At 45.5% G+C, this 18960-nt stretch overlaps 1 protein-coding gene across 3 annotated transcripts; it reads left to right on the forward strand.

Moving 5' to 3' along the window:
- Nucleotides 1-6189: 6189 nt before the first annotated feature.
- On the forward strand, nucleotides 6190-15066 carry SMKR1 (small lysine rich protein 1). 3 transcript variants are annotated; one of them, XR_012334066.1, is made up of 3 exons: nucleotides 6190-6596; nucleotides 12242-12612; nucleotides 14170-15066. XR_012334066.1 is itself a non-coding variant. In XM_033863256.2 (2 exons), exons 1-2 carry the CDS (start codon nucleotides 6594-6596, stop codon nucleotides 12430-12432), a joined length of 198 nt encoding a protein of 65 aa, XP_033719147.1. In that variant the 5' UTR covers nucleotides 6190-6593; the 3' UTR covers nucleotides 12433-14158. The 3 variants fall into 3 exon arrangements, 2 of the variants coding, with proteins under 2 accessions (XP_033719147.1, XP_073666030.1); XM_033863256.2 differs by lacking the exon at nucleotides 14170-15066 and having other exon boundaries at nucleotides 12238-14158; XM_073809929.1 differs by lacking the exon at nucleotides 14170-15066 and having other exon boundaries at nucleotides 12242-14158.
- The last annotated feature ends 3894 nt before the right edge of the window (nucleotides 15067-18960 follow it).

Raw genomic sequence — 18960 nt, forward strand, 5'->3', positions numbered from 1 at the left:
GTTAGAAATTTGGTCTTTAACTTCTTCAACACAAGAGAATCAAGACATTAGATCTAGAAAGGAAGGGTATAATTAGAGAGATGAATATATAAAATCTTGCATTAGTATTCCCTGGGGCTAGGCTGATATAAACAACTGCAAAATCTCAGTGGCTTATGACAAACCTTTTTCTCTTGTTCTTGGTTCTGGCAAGCAGCTGCAGCTCTACTCAACTCAATTGACTTGCTAGATTAGCTCTGCTCTGTATGTTGTCTCATTCTGGCACTAGGCTGATGGAATAGCCCTTACCTGGGACATACTGTTCTCATAGTGAAGGGCAGGAGCAAAAGAGCAAACCGTACCACGAAAACACATTTAAAGCTCCTGCTTGGGGACTTCCCTGGTGGTCCAGTGGTTAAGAATCCATCTTGTAATGCAGGGGACTTGGGTTCGATCCCTGGTTGGGGAACTAAGATTCCACAATCTGCGGGGCAACTAAGCCGGCGTGCTGCAACTACAGAGCCCACACACTCTGGAGCCCGTGCACCGCAACTAAGACCTGACGCAGCCAATAAATAAATATTTTTTTAAAAAAGAAGAAATTCCAACTGAACAAACACTACTCACAGAATAATAAATAAATAAATAAAGCTCCTGCTTGGATGTGGCACAAGTTAGATTGCTCATAGTCCACTGGCAAAAAGCAGTTCACGTAGGTGAGCCTAACATTGGTCCAGAGAAGCATACTACCTATAGGGAGGCAAGTTGCATATGGGTAGACAGTGAGTCAGAGCAGCTTCCCAGGGAGCTCTTGAGATTGGTGGTGGGACTATCTGAGAGATTCCTTTTTTTTTTTTTTTTTTGGCCACACTGCACAGCTTGCAGGATCTCAGTTCCCCCATCAGGGACTGAACCAGGCCAGGGCAGTGAAAACCCGGAACCCTAACCATTATGCCACCAGGGAACTCCCTAGAGATTCTTCTTGAGAATATCAACAGCTTTCCAGTGAATATTTGAAAACACTCATTTCAGTGCTTTATGCTGATACTTGCAGTGTGGCTTTCTTGACCTTTCTTGCCCATAGATCCCCAGCTCTTCCACCTAACAATTATTAATCATTGTTATATAAAGACAAGTGTTTTGATGGTTTCTGTTTTTCCCCCAAGTAGTGGTAAGTTAGAATTCATTCCTCTAGTCCTTCTTGAGATGACCCATATTTACAATAAAACTAGCTGAGATTAAGAATGCACCTGTGGGGAAATTCCGTGGCTATCCAGTGGTTAGGACTCGGTGCTTTCACTGCCAGGGCCTGGGTTCAATCCCTGGTTGGGGAACTAAGACACCACAAGCTGTGCAGCACTGCCCCCCCACCAAAAAAATTCACCTGTGCTTTTGGAACAAAAATGACACTTGTTCATACAACAATCAAACTCACGACTTTGATCTCATTGGATGCTATAATTGATGAGCTCTGTAACCACCTAAATATCCTTAACTTTTTTTTCTAATTAATTTATTTTTTTTGGCTGCATAGGGTCTTTGTTGCGCACGGGCTTTCTCTAGTTGCGGTGAGCGGGGGCTACTCTTCATGGCGATGCAAGGGCTTCTCACTGCTGTGGCCTCTCCCGTTGCGGAGCACGGGCTCTAGGACCGTGGGCTTCAGTAGTTGTGGTGCGTGGGCTCAGTAGTTGTGGCTCGTGGGCTCAGTAGTTGTGGCTCGTGGGCTCCAGAGTGCAGGCTCAGCGGCTGTGGCATGTGAGCTCAGTTGCTCCACGGCATGTGGGATCTTCCCGGACCAGGGCTCGAACCTGTGTCCCCTGCATTGGCAGGCAGATTCCCAACCACTGCGCCAACAGGGAAGCAATCTAAATATCTTTATCTTTTGCCATATTCACAGGTTTCAGGGATGAGGACATGGACATACCTTTTGGAGGGCCACCATTCAACCCACTAAAACTCATCAGACACTAACAAATAGCAATATTGATTCATTTACTCTTATCAGTATTAGAGGTTTAAGGCAAGACCCAGGGAAGTTATTTTTATCCAGAAAATACTTGCAGCTATTGATGTAGTCAAAGGAGATTCAAGTAAAGAAAGAGTTTTAGGCTTGGGTAGAGGATATGACATGAGGGAACATGTGTAAAACTGAAGAATACATTTATGTATTGGTATTTTTGTTAAGATACATGCAAAAAATTCAAATGATTTTCAAAGTACACAAAGAAAAATGTAATCTCCCAACCCAGATCTCTTGTCTCATTCCCCAGAAGTAATCACTGCCAATATTTTTTTCTATTTTTTATTCTTTCAGAAAATCCCCATGATAATACCCATCTCCTCCTCATCGACATTTTTTTTTTACAATTAGAAGCACAATGTACTGTTCTATTCTTGCTCTTATCATTTATCCTGGAGATCTATTTTTTATATCAATGTTCTCTTCTATGACTATAAATTTAATATATCAAATAATTAAATCAGATAATTCTTCCCTAACACTGCTTTCAGACATTTTCTAGCTAGGAAGAAATGTTATACGAAAGGGTATAGATGGGAAGAATAGGGTGTGTGTGTGTGCGTCTGCATGTGTGTATGTTGTGGTGGTGGATGAGGTGAAGGGAGATGCACTCAGTTCTCATAGCAATAGGCCAAAGCAATCTGAAATGTAATTTCCTACAAGCAGTTTTTCTGGCCATTCAGACACCCCCAGATCCTGTAAATGGAATGAGATTGGGCCTGAGTGGGCTATGGGGAGATGTTCAGCCTATTTGCTCCTTCAGTAATTAGCCAGATTTAAATTTCAAAAAGGAAGAATTTAAAATTTTTACTTTTATAGAAAAGAAAATAAAGTCTTTCAAAGGAACTGCAAGAGTACAAAAGTCATCCCACCTCTGCTCAAACACCTTTGGTGACTGTGACTTTCTTACTAAATAAGATAGCGCCATCTGTCCCCTTGCCTCCAAATGGAAACACTACTTTGAACATTCTGTAACTTTTTGTTCAAATGCTTAATGGAGCTGTCAGGACAAAGATTCTCCATGTGGATGCCTGTGAAAATATGTCTTTGCTGGAAGATGTGAGATGTTTTACCCAGAAAGGCCGTGCAGCATAAGGGCTCAGATTGACAGTGCTGGACCCAACTTGGTGAGTTATTATACCCAGGCTCTGCCTCCATTAGCTGTGTGATAACTGACTAGTTATTTCATCTCTCTATGTCTCAGATTCCCCATCCATAAATGGGGATAATAACACTACCTACTTTCTAGAGTTGTAAGGATTAAATGTGTCAATATAATAGTGCTTAGAATAATGCTTGTTAAACATGAGTGTTCAAAAATTGCTGGTTATTTCCACCTCATTCCCCTCCCTATTAAAGAATCCCCCAGCAAGAATAATAAATAGCATTTAAATTCTCTAGCTCAGGGATCAGCAAACTATAGCCCATGGGCCAAAACTGGCCCACCAACATTTTTATACAGCCTGTGAGCTAAGAATGGTTTTTTATCACATTCTTAAATGGTTGAGGGGAAAAATCCATAGACAAAAAATACTTTATGACACATGAAAATTCTATGAAATTCAAATTTTAGTTTCCATAATAGTTTTATTGCGATACATACAGCCACACTCATTTGTTTACATGTTGTCTATAAAATGCTTTCATTCTACATCAGCAGAGTTGAGTAGTTGGAAAAAAGAGGACATGAGAACTGAAAAGCCTAAAATATTTACTGAGTTTGCCAACCCCTGCTCTAGATAGTTTCCTGAGTCTGCCCCGCCTGGTCTTACTGTACCCCAAGGTTCTCACTGCTGGGACCCTAGTAACTGACCAGAGATTATCTACAAAGAACATTTTATTTTTTCTGTAACCTCCTCTTCAAAATGAGGGCTATACTGGGTGAAGTGAACAGTGCTATACTGTTGAACTTAATGAGATAAAAAGAAAAAGAGAAGGAAGGGAAGGAGGAAGGGAGGGAGGAAGAGCGACCACCAGAGTAGAGAGGAATAAATAGGAATTTTTAAATGTAACTTCTAACAAAGATAGTGATAGAATATTCTAAGTTTGAATATTCTAAGAATGTGCACTTTAATTCTGGTAATTTATTTTTAAAGAACAGCACAGTTAATGTTACTATTTATAAAGAAGACATAAGGATGTGTACTCATAAACATAAAATTAACTAGTACTTTTCCAATGTGAGTTTGAATAGTTATCTAAATTTAACATCATCTTCCAATTTATACAGGAAGATTTTTTCGGTTCTTGTAGAATAAACGGATCTTAAGTGCTAAACATAAAGAGATTCTTAAGTGGACTGGTGTTTAAGAAAAATGCTTATGTTGTCAATGACATTTTCCTTTGATTCTAACAGTAACCTGCGTTCTTTGTTATAAGGAAGTCAGCCTTTCAGCCCCACCCCCCAGCAGCCCTCCTCACCTCCCTTCAGGTCAATGCTAGGGCTTTCTCCAGTGCAAAGGCTGAAGACCCATTTGGTCAATGGAAGATGGTGCTGCCATTGAAGTTGTACCAATTGTCACTAGACCGTTCATTTTATGTTTCACCTGTCCACTGACAAATCGTGCTTTCTTGTGCTTTCTGTCTTTTTTTTCAGACCTCCAATCTGGAACTCAGGAAAAGCAGGACTAGAACAGATTTGGGAGTGAGCCCGATAGGGGTTAACCTGAGAGAGTTGTGATGACCCAAAGAAGTGTACACAGGGAGTGTGAGCCACCCCTACCCAGGGAGTAAGGCGCCAGCAGAGGAGAAAGCACAGGCAGAAGGCAGGAGAATTTGCCATATCAAGGGCCTATGTATTCAAAAAAACTACCAGACAAAAGTCATTGGAACTTGGGTTTGCTTTGTTGATGATTAGAGAAAGCAAATGCATGAGAACCTGGTACATAAATACTCCCCTTTGGAAGTGAGGTCATCAATCAAAAGAAGGAAAACAAAAAAACACCTTACCCTTGGTTGCAGAGCCTTTCAGGACCCCATCCCTGCTTCTGGGTCCAGTCTCCTCCTCCTGCCCTGGGCCTGCAATGTCCTGTCCCCTGACCTTGGCATAGCTGACTCCTCCTTATCACCCAAATCTCAGTTAAACCTCAGAGAGACCTTCCCCATTCACCAGTTTAAAAGAGTAGTCAGCTATCATCGTATCAATTTAATACACCCAATGTAATACATCCTGTTGCACCTATCATCTTTAATGTCTGCCACGTCCCCCATTTGACATCCCCACCAAAAAAAACTTTTCTGTGTTCGGGGCTGAATTCCCAGGGCCCAAAACTGAGTGTCAGGCACATGATAGATGCCTAATAACTTGAATAAAAAGAAATGAGTCATTAAAATGAATGAGGGTCCAGCTCCTAAACTGTATATTCTCCTGAGGGGAGGAGGATGTCAGGATGAACTCAAGGTTGGAAGCATAACTGAATCTACTGTATCCTTGCGTAATCCCACGACGGGTATGAGAACTTTTTTCAGGCGCCTTTAAAAAATATTTTGTAGGGTTTCCCTGGTGGCGCAGTGGTTGAGAGGATATCCCCTGCCGAAGCAGGGGATACGGGTTCGTGCCCTGGGCCGGGAAGATCCCAGTATGCGGCGGAGCGGCTGGGCCCGTGAGCCATGGCCACTGAGCCTGCGCGTTTGGAGCCTGTGTTCCGCAACGGGAGACGCCACAACAGTGAGAGGCCCGCGTACCGCAAAACAAAACAAAACAAAACATTTTGTAATGTTTGTATTATTACAGGCTCTTTTACAAACATTTCCCCATGTTATTTTCATTTCAATCCTCAAAGGCTTTATCTCATTTTCCAAAAACGGTCATGGAGTCTTCGATAACTTCTCCAACGTCAGCCAGTGAGTGACCTAGCTCTCACGCACAGCCGAGTCCGCCCACTCCAAGGTCAGTACGGTACACGCGTAGCATCGCCCGCCCGGCCGGCTTTGGCCGGGAGCTCGCCTGCGCCCTCCTCGGTCGCCCAAAGCCAGCCTCCCCCGCGCGGAGCCCGGGTTCCGGGCGTTCGCAACCTTAGCCGCAGTCGTGCGAGGTGAAATGGCCCAGCCAGGGCGGCGCGGCCAGCAGGGGACGGCGGCCGCTCTCACAAAGGCGATTGCGGGCGGGCTGGGCGGGCCGGGCTCAGTCCAACGGCTGGGCGCCAGGCCCCGGTGTCCTGGCAACAGGTAAACACTGAGCGGCCCCGCCCCCGCGGCGCGCGCCGCGCGGCGTGTTGCTCACTGCCCGCCGGGACCCGCGAGCCCGGCGCCTCAGCCTGCGAGGTGCGCTCGTCAGAGACGCGCAGCCCGCAACTCGTTGCGGTGGGTGTCCCAGCGTGTAGTGGCGGCGGCCGAGTGGCTGACTGCCGCCTCACCCCGCCGGGCTCCCCTGAGCGCCTCGGCCTCCTGGCGCCGCGCCGCGGGAGCGGGCTCCTGAGAAGCGTGGCAAGGTCCCGGGTCTGCGGCCGTTCGGGGGCGAGAGCGGAGGTGGCAGTCCGGTGAGCCGCAGGAATGGGCGCGGGGGCGCCGACCGCAAGCGACGCGGAGAACTGGGGTCTCTTTCAGGATTAGGAATCTATGCCACACTCACCTGCTCAACTGAGAAAGCATTACCATGGTAATACACGTCTTATTTAAGTGTAAGAGGTTCCCAGGCTCTTGTTAAATTAGTTTAATACCGTTTGCCTCGTAGAGGCACGCTTTACTAAGATTTGCCCGCGCCAAAAGATTGGTGCCTTTATCTCCTCGCGTTGGTGGTGGTGTCCAGTCCAGTGATCTGAACGCTTTGGGTCAAGATGAGGTGGGAGAGGGGTTTGCTAGGTGGTCTGCGCCCACCCAAAGGGATGGCAACCGCAGAATCAGGCTGAGCCCTTTGTGTGTGTGTGTGTGTGTGTGAGAGAGAGAGAGAGAGAGAGAGAGAGAGAGAGAGGGAGAGAGAGAGAGAAAGTTGGTTGGTTGGTTGGTTGCAGTCCCTTGGTTCTGTTGAGCAATTTTCACACCCAGAAAATAAATGCCCAGGGCGCCAGTATGTGCCAACGGCGACTTGCCAGGCATCTAGCTTCTGCTGCCCCCGCTAGGGTCCCAGGTGGGATTCCTCTCGGTGGATTACGGAATTAGAAAATAAGCCTTGGTGGGACTCAGAGTGCCCGCTGTAGAGAGTGATTCTTCCTTCCAACCTCAGTTTGAGGAAAGGCTTTGGAAGGAGACCTTTTGTGCAGGGAGTTCTTGGGTTTCTGCCCAGGAAATCTTGCAACATCCTTACTTCCATCTGAACCCCAAGTTCGTTGGCTGACAGAGCTACATCTTAAACCAAACCCCACTGACGCCAAACCTTCATTTCCAACTTCCTGCTGGATCTCTCCATCAGAGAGCCTTTTCAAACTGTGTTCAAAATCCAGCTCTTTTAACCACTACCATCTCTGCATTTCCCAATGGCACGTTCATCCTCCTGGCCGCAAACTCGAAAGCATTCCTGTTCCCGAGTCCTCACCAGTCTCTTGTGACCTGCCTGCCACTGTTGGTCAGGCCCTCCTTACTACCACCTACCTGGTTCTGGCAGTAGCCCCCTATCACTGTTCAGGGGCTGTCCATCTCCCCTGTTCTTCCCTGCCAGTTTGATCAACCCATAATGGCTGTGACCAGGTCCTCAGGGACTTCCACTGTCTGCTGAACTAGGCACTGCTCTGCTTGAGCTTGGCGCTGGGAGCCCTTGGTAAGGGGGCCTCAACCACTTGAGCTTTATCTACCATATTATCTTCTCTGCTTTAAAAAACAAAAACAAAACCACATCCCACATAGACCTACATTCTTCTGGAAGTCTTCTGCAGCTTCCCCACCTCGAATGATCAATCTACTTAAAGACGGACCCACCTCTGAAGTACCTCCTGCTCCCCTGTTGCTTCCTAAGCATCCGTAGCCTCCTGCACCTCACTTACTGTGCTTTGCCTGTTTCTTGGAAAGTCTTAATCCTCACCCCCATTAGACTGTAGTATAGAAATGTGTTTGGTAAACCTGTGTTTCTTCCCAGTGTGTTGCATGTAAAAGCACTAAATAAATAGCTCTTGATTTAAATTGAGAGCTATTCCCTGGTTACTTCACATGGTTGACACTGCCATTTTCTTTCAGAGGCCAGGAAACTGAAGCAGAATGGTTTAATAAGTAAAGCCATTTAAGCTGATGGCTTCTCACTGCTCCTTGGATAAAGGTCAAACCTTAGCTTGCGAGGCCTACAGGCCACAGCTGTACGCTGCCTACTTTTCCAGCCTCAACTCCTCTCACTGCCCCCATGGTTGTTGCTTACAGGCCAGTCACATTGACCTTTTTTTTTTTTTTGGTCCTTTTGACTTGAAAGGTTGTTTGCTCTGCCTGGGAATTCCCTACCCCTCAGCCCACAGGCCATTCTTCAGGAATCCTTCTTCCTTCATGTCCCAGACGAGGGTCACTCCCTGCCCATCCCATGTCATCATAATGCCATGTACCCTGGGCTTCCTTCACAGCATAGTTGGTGACTAAATGTGTTTGTGATTTTCCCCCTCACTGGACTGTAAGTTTCTTGAGGGCGGGAGCCCAGATCTGCTTTTCTCTCCATCTAACATGAGACCTCATGCACAGGAAGTATTTGTTAAAAATTTGTTAAATGAATGAAGGAGGCATCTTAAAATCCAGAGAAGGAGAAATCTACATTTGCTTTCCCTGAGTTGCATTTTATTCACTCAGCATATTTTATTCATCCCTACAATATGCCAGACATTGTTCTAGGTCCTGAAAGTTCAATGAACTCATAGACAAAACCTCTGGTTAGGGAAACATACAATAAATACACAAACAAAAAAATATTATTAAATAGTGAATGCTTAGGGTAAGGAGATAGAAAGTGACACTGCTGGGAAGGGTTTTTTTGTTTTGTTTTAAATTTATTTTATTTATTTATTTTTGGCTGCGTTGGGTCTTTGTTGCTGCGCGTGGGCTTTCTCTAGTTGCGGTGAGCGGGGGCTACTCTTCGTTGCGGTGCGCGGGCTTCTCATTGCGGTGGCTTCTCTTGTTGTGGAGCACGGGCTCTAGGCGCACAGGCTTCAGTAGTTGTGGCGCACGGGCTTGGTTGCTCTGTGGCATGTGGGATCTTCCCAGACCAGGGCTTGAACCCGTGTCCCTGCATTGGCAGGCGGATTCTTAACCACTGCGCCACCAGGGAAGCCCTGGGAGGGTTTTTAAGAGACCATCTGTACCTCCTCCCCCTTTGTCTGGGACAGTGCCAGTTAATGTTTGTTGAAGTGCCTTGTTTTGGGCAATAAATTCTATGGTCACCCTAATTATAGATAGAATAGAGGCATGATGTCTGGAAGGTTTTTCTGAAGAGGTGGTTTTTGAGCAGAGGCTAGCACAAAGGTAAGAAACAAATTATGCTCTCTGTGAAGATCTGCAGGAAGAGGAGGGATCAGGGAAGAGCTTGGGGAGTTTGGGAACTAGAAAGAAGGAATGGTCTTCATTAAGGAGTTTGGAGAGTTTTAAGTCAGGAGCTCTGTGTTCTGCGCCCAGGAATAGTCAAGAGCTATGGAGTTGTGTTCAACCAACCAACCAGCTCAGAAACTGAAAACTTTCACTCCCTTACAAAAATTTCCTAACAGACTTATTGAGGTATAATTGATGTACAATAGATTGTGCATATTTAAAATGTACAGTTTCAGCTTGGCATAGGCATACACTCATTAAGCCATCACCCACATTCAAGACTTATGATTTGCAGATATTTTCTCCCAATCTGTGGCTTTGTCTACCATTCTTCTAACTATATCTTTTGAAGAGCACAAGTTTTAATTTTGATGTTGAATTCAATTTGTTCTTTCACAGACATCAATTTGGATATCATACCCAGGAAATCTTTGCCTAACCCAAGGTCACAAAGGTTTTTTTCTATATTTTCTTCTATAAGTTTTATCGTTTTGGGTTTTATATTTAGTTCTATGAGCCATTTGAGTTAATTTTTGCATATGGTGCAAATACGGATCGAAGTTCATTTTTTTGCAAATGGTTATTCATTGTTCCAGCACCATTTATTGAAAAGATTATCCTTGTTCTGCTGAATTGCTTTGGCGCTTCTGTTGAAAATCAGTTGAATCAATTGTTTGTGTATGTGTTGATCTATTTCTGGACACTTTATTCTATTAATCTTAATACCAATACCATACTGTCTGCATCCTGAAGCTTTATAATAACTCTAGAAATAAGGTAGTATTAGTCCTTCAAATTTGTTCTTTTTCAGAGTTCTTTGCATTTCCATATGAATTTTAGAATCATCTACAAAAAGAAGAGAACTTTGAATAAAAATGTCAAACTTTGGTGTGGATCTTAGTTCTCAAACCGTTTTAGAGATTAAAACACACACATTATTGGGGGCAGTTATTCCAGGTCAAGCGTGTTTGACATGCAAAAAAGTATAAAATCAGAAAGGAAGCCAAGACTCAAAATCTTTAAGAGCTTATGGCAGTGCACATCCCACACCCCAAGGTGATGCTTTATCAGGAGATGCAGTTATCATATGGGACTCCATATTGTTTCTCTTCATTTGGATTTCCTCACAGAAGCTGGGCCACTGTGTTGCAAGATATATCTCATCTTCATTTCTGGGTTTTGAATCTAGGAATGTCCTCCATTTCATTTCACAAAATGTATTTTAGTGTTTTTAACACATTGGCTATGTTTCTCTTTGTTTAACTTGGGACATTTTTTAAGTGAGATGCTATGAACAGGACATCTATTTTACACAAACATTTAGCCCTTGCAGGCATTCTTGATAACTTATACACTCCTCCTCTCCCTTGCCTAGAAGAGACACTTTTTCAATAATGCATTCCCATCATTTATTTTCTGTATGGGTGGGTCATAGGACATAGAGAATTCCATTCAGCTTTGTGCAGCTCTAGCAAAACCTTGGAGATAGTTTATTCCCCGGTTAGGATGGTAGCCATTCCTTTGCCGGGAGGGCATTAACCTGGCAGTGTGCTTGTGGCCAGAGCACAACCCCTGAGCCTGGTGGATGCTGGTTTGCACTGGGACCTTGCAGAGCCTCTGCATTTCCATTTTTAAGACGGAAATGATACCTCCCTCCCTTGAAACACAGCTCTGAGGATTAGCAGTGATAAAGGTGATGGCAACATCCTTCACTGAGTGCTTTCTTTGTGTCAGACACGGGGTAAGTGCCTTATGTTCGTGCCTCACTTAATCCTCGTGACTGTTTAATGAGGTAGAGACTATGGCATAACAAATGCCAAAAGATGTATTTGATCCTAATTATCTGTTTTAATTTAATTTTTATTAGGAAAATTTCCAAACATGCACAAAAATAGAATACTAAAATGAATCCCTATATAGCCATATCTCAGATTCAGAAATTATAAGCATTTTGCCACATTTGCTTCATCTATACTTTATTTGGGGGGGGAGGGGGATGAGGAAGGTGCAGTATTTTAAAGCAAATCTCAGGCCTTCTTTCATTTCATGCCTACAGATTTTAGTGTGCATCTCTGAAATGTGGGAACATTTTCTTCCATGACCCAATGCCATTGTCAGACCTAATGGAATTAACAATTACTCGATATTGTCAAATGTCCTCAATTGCCTAAAAAAATGTCTTTTCATTGCTTGTTTGTTCTAATCAAAATGCAGGGTCCACACATTAGTTGCATTAGGTTGGGTCTTTTTTTTTTTAGTGTTCTTGGCGGCAGGGGGTGGTTAGTTTTTGTTTTGTTTTGTTTTTGAAAGAAAGGAAACAGGAGAATGCTGCTTCTCTGCTAAAAGAGTGTCTTCTCTGGGGAGGTGTGTGAGAGTTGGGGAGCCATGATCCATGAGAATTACCCTTGGCACCAGCCTTCCCTTCCCCATACACTCATTCCCCTCGGAGCTCTCTGTCCCTTCGCCTTCTCTCCTCGCCCTGGGTCACCTCGTTATAGTTCACCCTCTCGTTGAATGACACAGCCCACAATATCTAGGTGTTGAGTCATACCTCAGTTTCTCCGCCTTGCTCTCCCAGTCTCTGGGCGCTTGAATCAGGTTGGATCTCTTTTAAACTGGGGGTCTTAAAAGGCATTTGTTGAATCAGACTGCATATGACTTCTCTTCCCACTTCAAGTTTTTGTTGTTGTCACAGTTTTTTTCCTTTTAGGAATTTTTTTTCTTAAGTTCGGTAGGAAATGTTGAAAATTATATAATGTCAATGTTATAAAAGCTAATTTCCGCCCCGTATATATACCTGTCTTTGAAAGCCAGGTAAAGGGAAAAGAAAAGGCCGAAGCCAGCCCCGTGGGAAAAAGCAGAAGAAACCGGAAGTGGACATCCTCAGCCCCGCCGCGATGCTGAACCTCTACTACATTGCCCACAACGTCGCTGGCTGCCTGCATCTGCGCGGCTTCCGCTGGCCAGGCGCTACCAAGTCAAAGAAGGGGAAAAACAAGACTTAAGCCAGACCGTTTCCCAGCTTCTCTCTACTACAGAGGACAGAACTTGGGGAAGAGAAATCAGGATAATACCACTGTTGCAAGCAAAACAGACTTTACTGAAGACAATTTGAGATGCAAGCTAAGTGTGCTTTTCAGTGGTAGTTAATGCTAAATGCATTTTACTTCCTCAGCTAAACCCGGGTATGGTGAGCCCCTTTGGTTTTTTAGAAGAGGGGAAAAAAAAATCCAAGTAATTCCCACACGGTGATGGAATTGATAGGACTTTAAAAAATTATTATAAGTCTGGGTCAGAATTAAACCTCGCTCTCCAAAGGCAGTTCTAGCTTGCATGAGTTGTTTTCTTTTACCAAAGGGGGTCTGTTATTTAGAGAAGACATGGCAAAAAGCACAGAATTTGCTTATGTGTCCCTCTTTTGGGCACAGTTTCCTTTCGTCATCTTTTTCTGGAAAAATAATAAATATTTTGTTTCTATAATTTTCTTCTCAGAGGTCTGACTCTTGTCTGATTCGAATTAGCCACAGACAGTGGTAGAGACCAGGGTTGTCAGTCCTGCTCTGAACCTGCTAGTGTGCAGGAACAGCGGCTCAAATGAGCTGATAGCGTCAGTGGTTGGAGCACAGGGAGAAGGGGACCAGTCAGCACTGGTCCCTCTCTCCTTTCTCTTTCACCCGACTCTTCTTTGTCTTTTTCTACACACTTACATCTTCCCACCTTCTGCAGACTTTCTTTTAAACTTGGCTGACTCTGAGTTTTGGATTTGGTGCTAGAAATGTGCCTTGGGCATTCTTTTTATTTTTTTAATAAATTTATTTATTTTATTTTATTTATTTTTGGCTGCATTGGGTCTTCGTTGCTACGCGCGGGCTTTCTCTAGTTGCGGCGAGCGGGGGCTACTCTTCATTGCTGTGTGCGGGCTTCTCATTGTGGTGGCTTCTCTTGTTGTGGAGCATGGGCTCCAGGCGCACAGGCTTCAGTAGTTGTGGCACGCGGCCTCAGTAGTTGTGGCACACAGGCTTAGTTGCTCCGCGGCCTGTGGGATCCTCCCAGACCAGGGCTTGAACCTGTGTCCCCTGCATTGGCAGGCAGGTTCTTAACCACTGTGCCACCAGGGAAGCCTGCCTTGGGCATTCTGCTGATGATATTCTGGGATGTCCCCAGCCGGTGTGGGGACACTTAAAAGAGAAAACTGCAGTTGGTTCTGCTCAGCCCCAAATGTGAAACTTGGAAGGAAAGGCATTTTTAAGTGTAAGCACCATCTCTAAATCACATAGCCTCCCATCCCTGCCTCCTGCTCTGTCTTCCTGGCACATCTTGCCACCTCCCCTGGTGCTGACACCTGCGCTGTTGTCTCCATTCACAATTCTGAGCTTGAAGCTGATTCCTCTAGGCAGCACCAGTCCAGAGACGATCTAGTTTGTTTGAATTACTTATAACAATGTCACAGGCTGCCTTGTGAGGATCTCAAACGTTCATGAAGCTTGCTAAGGAAGTCTATAACCCAGGACTCAGGATTTTATAAATATCAGAGAAAAAAGGCAATCCCGTGAATCTTTGTGCCAGAGAAGTGAGGTGCTCAGAACCCACATGAGTTTGCTGGGGATGACACTTGTCTAGCTGTACCATCTGTGCGGAGTGAATGTGAGCCCTTGGCTGGTTGCCAGAGGAGCCCTGGCTCAGCTCAGGTGAAACTTGGTCCTCCTCTTAACCTGAAGGGATCTTTTCTGTTCTGTCTACAGACCTGGGAAACAGGGCCACCTTCCCACTCTGCTGAGATTGCTGGGCTGGATCCGAGCAGTTTCTGTTTGTGGACACACCAACTCTAGTCCAGTCCTTCTCAAACCTGGGTGTGCACCGTGGTCACATGAGGACTCCTGAAAGCGCAGATTGCTGGGCCCTGCCCAGTAGGAAGAGCAGGGTTCAAGAATTTGTGTTTCCGGTAAACTCCCACGTTGCGCTGCTGCTGGACCAGACCCTTGGAGATACTGCTCTAGTTCATGCTGCCGCACCAGATGCTGAAAGACTTGACACACCAGATGCTGAAAGACTTGATGAATCTCTGAACGTGTAGGATGTCTAAGGCCCTCCTCTGCCTCACCTGGCTGGGTTCAGGAGCTCGTGTCTGAGCAGTTGTGTTTATGGGAACGTTGGGGAAGTGGCATGTGCATTGCTGCCTTCTGATCTTGTCCACAGCAGGATAACATCGCTGAGGGGAGGACAGACATGCCAGTCAGCAGACTTCTACAGGCTTAGGAGATCATCTGGAGGTGGCAATGCCTTCTTCTTTTGAGATGGTTAAATGATGAGCAGAAAGGACTGTAAGCATTGGAATAGAAGAAGTACTGACCTGATTGGATGGGGCGCTGCGCAGTCGGGGTCTCCACCCAGGTTTTAGCAGAGTGGCTAAAGGCTATTTAGTATTGTCCTCATTGCAACGCTGGGGTTCTGAGAAGCTGTTAGGAAGTTTGAATTAAATAACTATGGTGGTGGTATAGTGAGTGTATATGACATGAACTGTCACACGCAAGCCATATAAAAGTTGTGGTGGCACATTTTACTTCGAGAGAAATTCAATTTTTTTGGTGAAATATTCCATTTAAAACTTTCTTCAACAAAATTATCTCATTTTAACAATTTATTGAGTATCTCCTATGCTTGGCATTAGGAGGATAAGACAGAGTTCCTGCCCTTCAGGTGCTCCCAGCCTGGTGAAGGGGGCTGATGCCCAGGTTCCACTGTGACAGCAGCTACATTTCTATTTCAGCTTCGATAAAGCATCGTACAGTTGATGAAGGTGATTAAGAGGAGGGTGGGACTGCCCTTCTAGGACACCTGGAGCGCCTCTGATGATAAAATAGGTCCTTGAACGCTGCTATTTTTATTTCACCAAACTCAAGTCGGCCAGGATCCTGATCCTTCCTGTGGATGAGGATTCAAAGGGGAGCGTGTGAAAGGAGCTGTGATGGGAAAGCCCACACACAGGCCACACGTGGTCTGTGGCGGAAGCATCCTTGCTGTGAGGAAGGCTCTGCTCAAGTGTGGGGGGAGGAGGCAGCGCCCCATGAACAGTGAATACAGGGACAAGCACAATGTCCCCAGAGCAGGAAGGAGGATTTGGCAATGCCTGTGGAGAGAGGACCAAGAGCCACGCAGCCTGCAGGAATCTTAGCTCCCCAGCCAGGGATTGAACCTGGGCCCTCTGTGCAGTCAAAGCCCAGAATCCTAATCTCTGGCCTGCCAGGGAATTCCCGAGAGAGGGCATTTTTTAGAATGACAGTGCCCCTTGCAAAATTGATGACAATTAAAAAGAAGGACAATAACAAGTGTAGGTGAGGATGTGGAGAAAATGTGACCCTTGTCCGTTTCTGATGGAAATGTAAAATGGTGCAGCTGCTGTAGAAAACAGGCAGTTCCTTAAAATGTTATAAGTAGAGTTACTATAAACCATATACCCAGCAATTCCACTCCTAGGTATATGCCTAAGAGAATTGAAAATATACATTCACACAAAAACTCGTATATAAACATTCATAGCCCCAAAGTAAAAACAACCCAAATGTCCATTAACAATGGCTAGACAAAATGTGGTCTGTCCATACAGTGGAATGTTACTTGGCCATTAAAAGGAATGACGGACTTCTGTGGTGGCACAGTGGTTAAGACTCCACGCTCCCAATGCAGGGCGCCCGGGTTTGATCCCCAGTCAGGGAACTAGATCCCACACGCATGCCACAGCTAAGAGTTCGCATGGTACAACTAAGGAGCCTGCGTGCTGCGACTAAGGAGCCAGGGAGCCGCAACTAAGACCCAGTGCAACCAAATAAATAAGTATTTTAAAAAATAAAAGGAATGACATTCTGATACCTGCTTCAACATGGATGAACCTTGAAATCCTTGTGTTAAGTGAGATATGCCAGACACAAAAGGCCACATCTTGTGTAATTCTTTCCATGTGAACTGTCCTAAATAGGCAAATCCATAGTCAGAAAGTAGATAAATGATTGCTAGGGGGACAGGGAAATAGGAAGTGATGCTAATGGGTAGGGGTTCCTCTCTGGGGTGATGAAAGTGTTCTGGAATTGACAGTGGTGACAGTTGCACAACATTGTGAATATACTAAAAACCACTGAATTGTACACTTTAAAATAGTGAATTCTATGGTATGTGAATTATATCTCATTTTAACAAGTTGATGACAGTTAGCTAGCAAAGGTCCAAAAAGCCTGGGAGATAAGGAGGTGAGGGTGGGTACCAGTTGCCAGAACAGGTGCCCAGGACAGTGGCCTTTTCTGCATTCTCTTTTTATTCTTGGTTTCATCCTTCAACAACATATTTTCAGCAGCCCCATCTGGCAGGCACTAGACTCGGGGCTAGAAGGGAGACCACAGCTCTAGTCCCAGCCACTTATCCAGCCTCATCCTTCACCTCCTCTTCCCCTTCATGGGGAATCAGAGGCTCTCAGGGCTGAATAGTTCCCTTCAACCTTCTGTCCACCCTCACATAGTCCTCGGGGAAGACTGCATGTTTGGACTTACTTCCACTAGGCTTCTGAATCCCTTCCCTTCCATTTTTGGGTGTAGAGTTTACTTAATTATCCCTTTAATAACGTACGCAGGGAACACTCTGGAAAAACAAACATCACAAAGAAGGTAATTAGATTCACCCCAATTAACCCACCTGGAGATAAGCTCTACCAACATTTTGGCATATTTGGTATATTCTTGGGCTTTTTCTTACGTGGTGATATGAATATATCTCCATATGTGGGAGAGTGTGTTTTTTTTTTTTTTTTTTTTTTTTTTTTTTTGCGGTATGCGGGCCTCTCCCGTTGCAGAGCACAGGCTCCGGACGCGCAGGCCCAGCAGCCATGGCTCAGGGGCCCAGCCGCTCTGCGGCATGTGGGATCTTCCCGGACTGGGGCACGAACCCGCGTCCCCTGCATCAACAGGCGGACTCTCAACCACTGCGCCACCAGGGAAGCCCGAGAGTGTGTATTTTTGTTTTAGGACAGGTCTTTCTCCTGTACTTTCATGCTCTCCCTCTCTGCCAGTTCCTTTCCCTCAGCCTAGAAAAGGAAGGGCTCCCCCACCTTATAAAGCAGAGATGGGGGCTCACCATAGTCTGGAAACAGGGTTTGAAAGGAGATGCCTGTAACAGTAAGAATGGCACAGTCATCAAATCATTTAATGAATGTTTATGGAGGACCTGCTATGTGCCAGGCCCTGGAGTGACAGCAGTCAGGCCAACAGACGTGTGATGGGGCTCAGCCTTGCGGTGGACGGGGGTGAATGGTCACTGGTTAGTGCTATGACAACGTGGACCAGCACTGTTTGACAGAATTCTCTGCAACGATGGGAATGTTCTATATTCGTTCTGTCCAACACTATGGCCACCCACACCTGTGGCTCTTGAGCATGGGAAATATGGCCAGTGCAGACTGAAGAGCTGGATATTTTATTTGATTTACTTGTAATTCATTTAAATTTAAATAGCCTCATGTAATCAGTGGCCATTGGGTTGGACAGCACAGAATTACATATGGAGGGATTTGACCTAGTGGAGGAGGGAGAGAGAGCAAGTAGATGTAACCAAGGAAGTGATGCTAGAGTTGAGACTGGAAGAGGTGGTGTCAGGGAGAGCTGGTGAAGCCCTACTGATCTTTTTTCTGGCTGTTGTTTTTTCTTAAAGAGGGTGCCACAAAACCTGGATCTGTCCTAGGAAGGCGTTAACTAGGACTAAATTAGACAGGAGGCAGAGCCTCTGCAAAGGCAGGGGGGGAGCATGACAGGTCACAGGAACTGAACAAGAGCACAGAGACCAGGGAGACGGGAGATGAGAACCTGCGGGTCCAGTGGGACCCTCGGGGGCCAGGATTCAGGTCGGAGTCAGGGAGCTCAGCAGCTGGCGGTGATCCTCACTCCTGTGCCGCTGTAGTGATTCTACCAGCTGCTGACCTCTGTCCCCACGCCCCCCACCCCGTGCTGCACACGTCTTTTCTCAACTTCTTAAGTTCTGCTTACCCTAGGTTTCTGTTTTTCTACAACCTCAGCTTGTCGTGAGCCCTGTGACTCCAGCTCTACCCCGTGGCCTCTTTCTGTGCTTCCTCCAAGCGTTAGCTTCCTAAGGGCCTCATTTTCGGGGTCTTTACAGGTGAGAGAATCAGAGACCCACCTCGTCTTACCATAGACCAGGCTCTGTGGTAGTAGCCAGTGGATGAGCTGTCAGGGGTTGGAGTCTCCCACTGGTCTGACCTCTGTGCCTGAGGATGGTGCAGGTCTGCTGGTCAGGTGCTATAAGCAGGACATGTAGGGTGACTCTTCATGGCGGGACTGGCAGTGTGGTGGACAGGAGTGCCTTCTTTCTTTCCCTCCAGCTGTAATCCATCCCTTTATAGACAAGATCCTGGAAAGAATCTGCTTACACTTTTTTCTTCACTTCCTTACCTTTCTGTCACATATTCTTCCTCTCTCGCTTTTTTTTTTTTTAAATCAACTTTGTATTTTTTTAAATTGCAAGCGTACCAAAAGGTT

Source organism: Tursiops truncatus, chromosome 9 (genome assembly GCF_011762595.2).
Source record: "Tursiops truncatus isolate mTurTru1 chromosome 9, mTurTru1.mat.Y, whole genome shotgun sequence".
In the NCBI taxonomy this organism is placed as follows: Eukaryota; Metazoa; Chordata; class Mammalia; order Artiodactyla; family Delphinidae; genus Tursiops; species Tursiops truncatus.

Excerpts from the sequence above, each read along its gene's own strand:
- SMKR1 (XM_073809929.1), top strand. The coding sequence starts at position 6,557 with ATGCCACACTCACCTGCTCAACTGAGAAAGCATTACCATG. Across the intron at positions 6,597-12,241 it reads ACTGAGAAAGCATTACCATG|GTAAAGGGAAAAGAAAAGGC; the intron begins GTAATACACGTC and ends TTTGAAAGCCAG.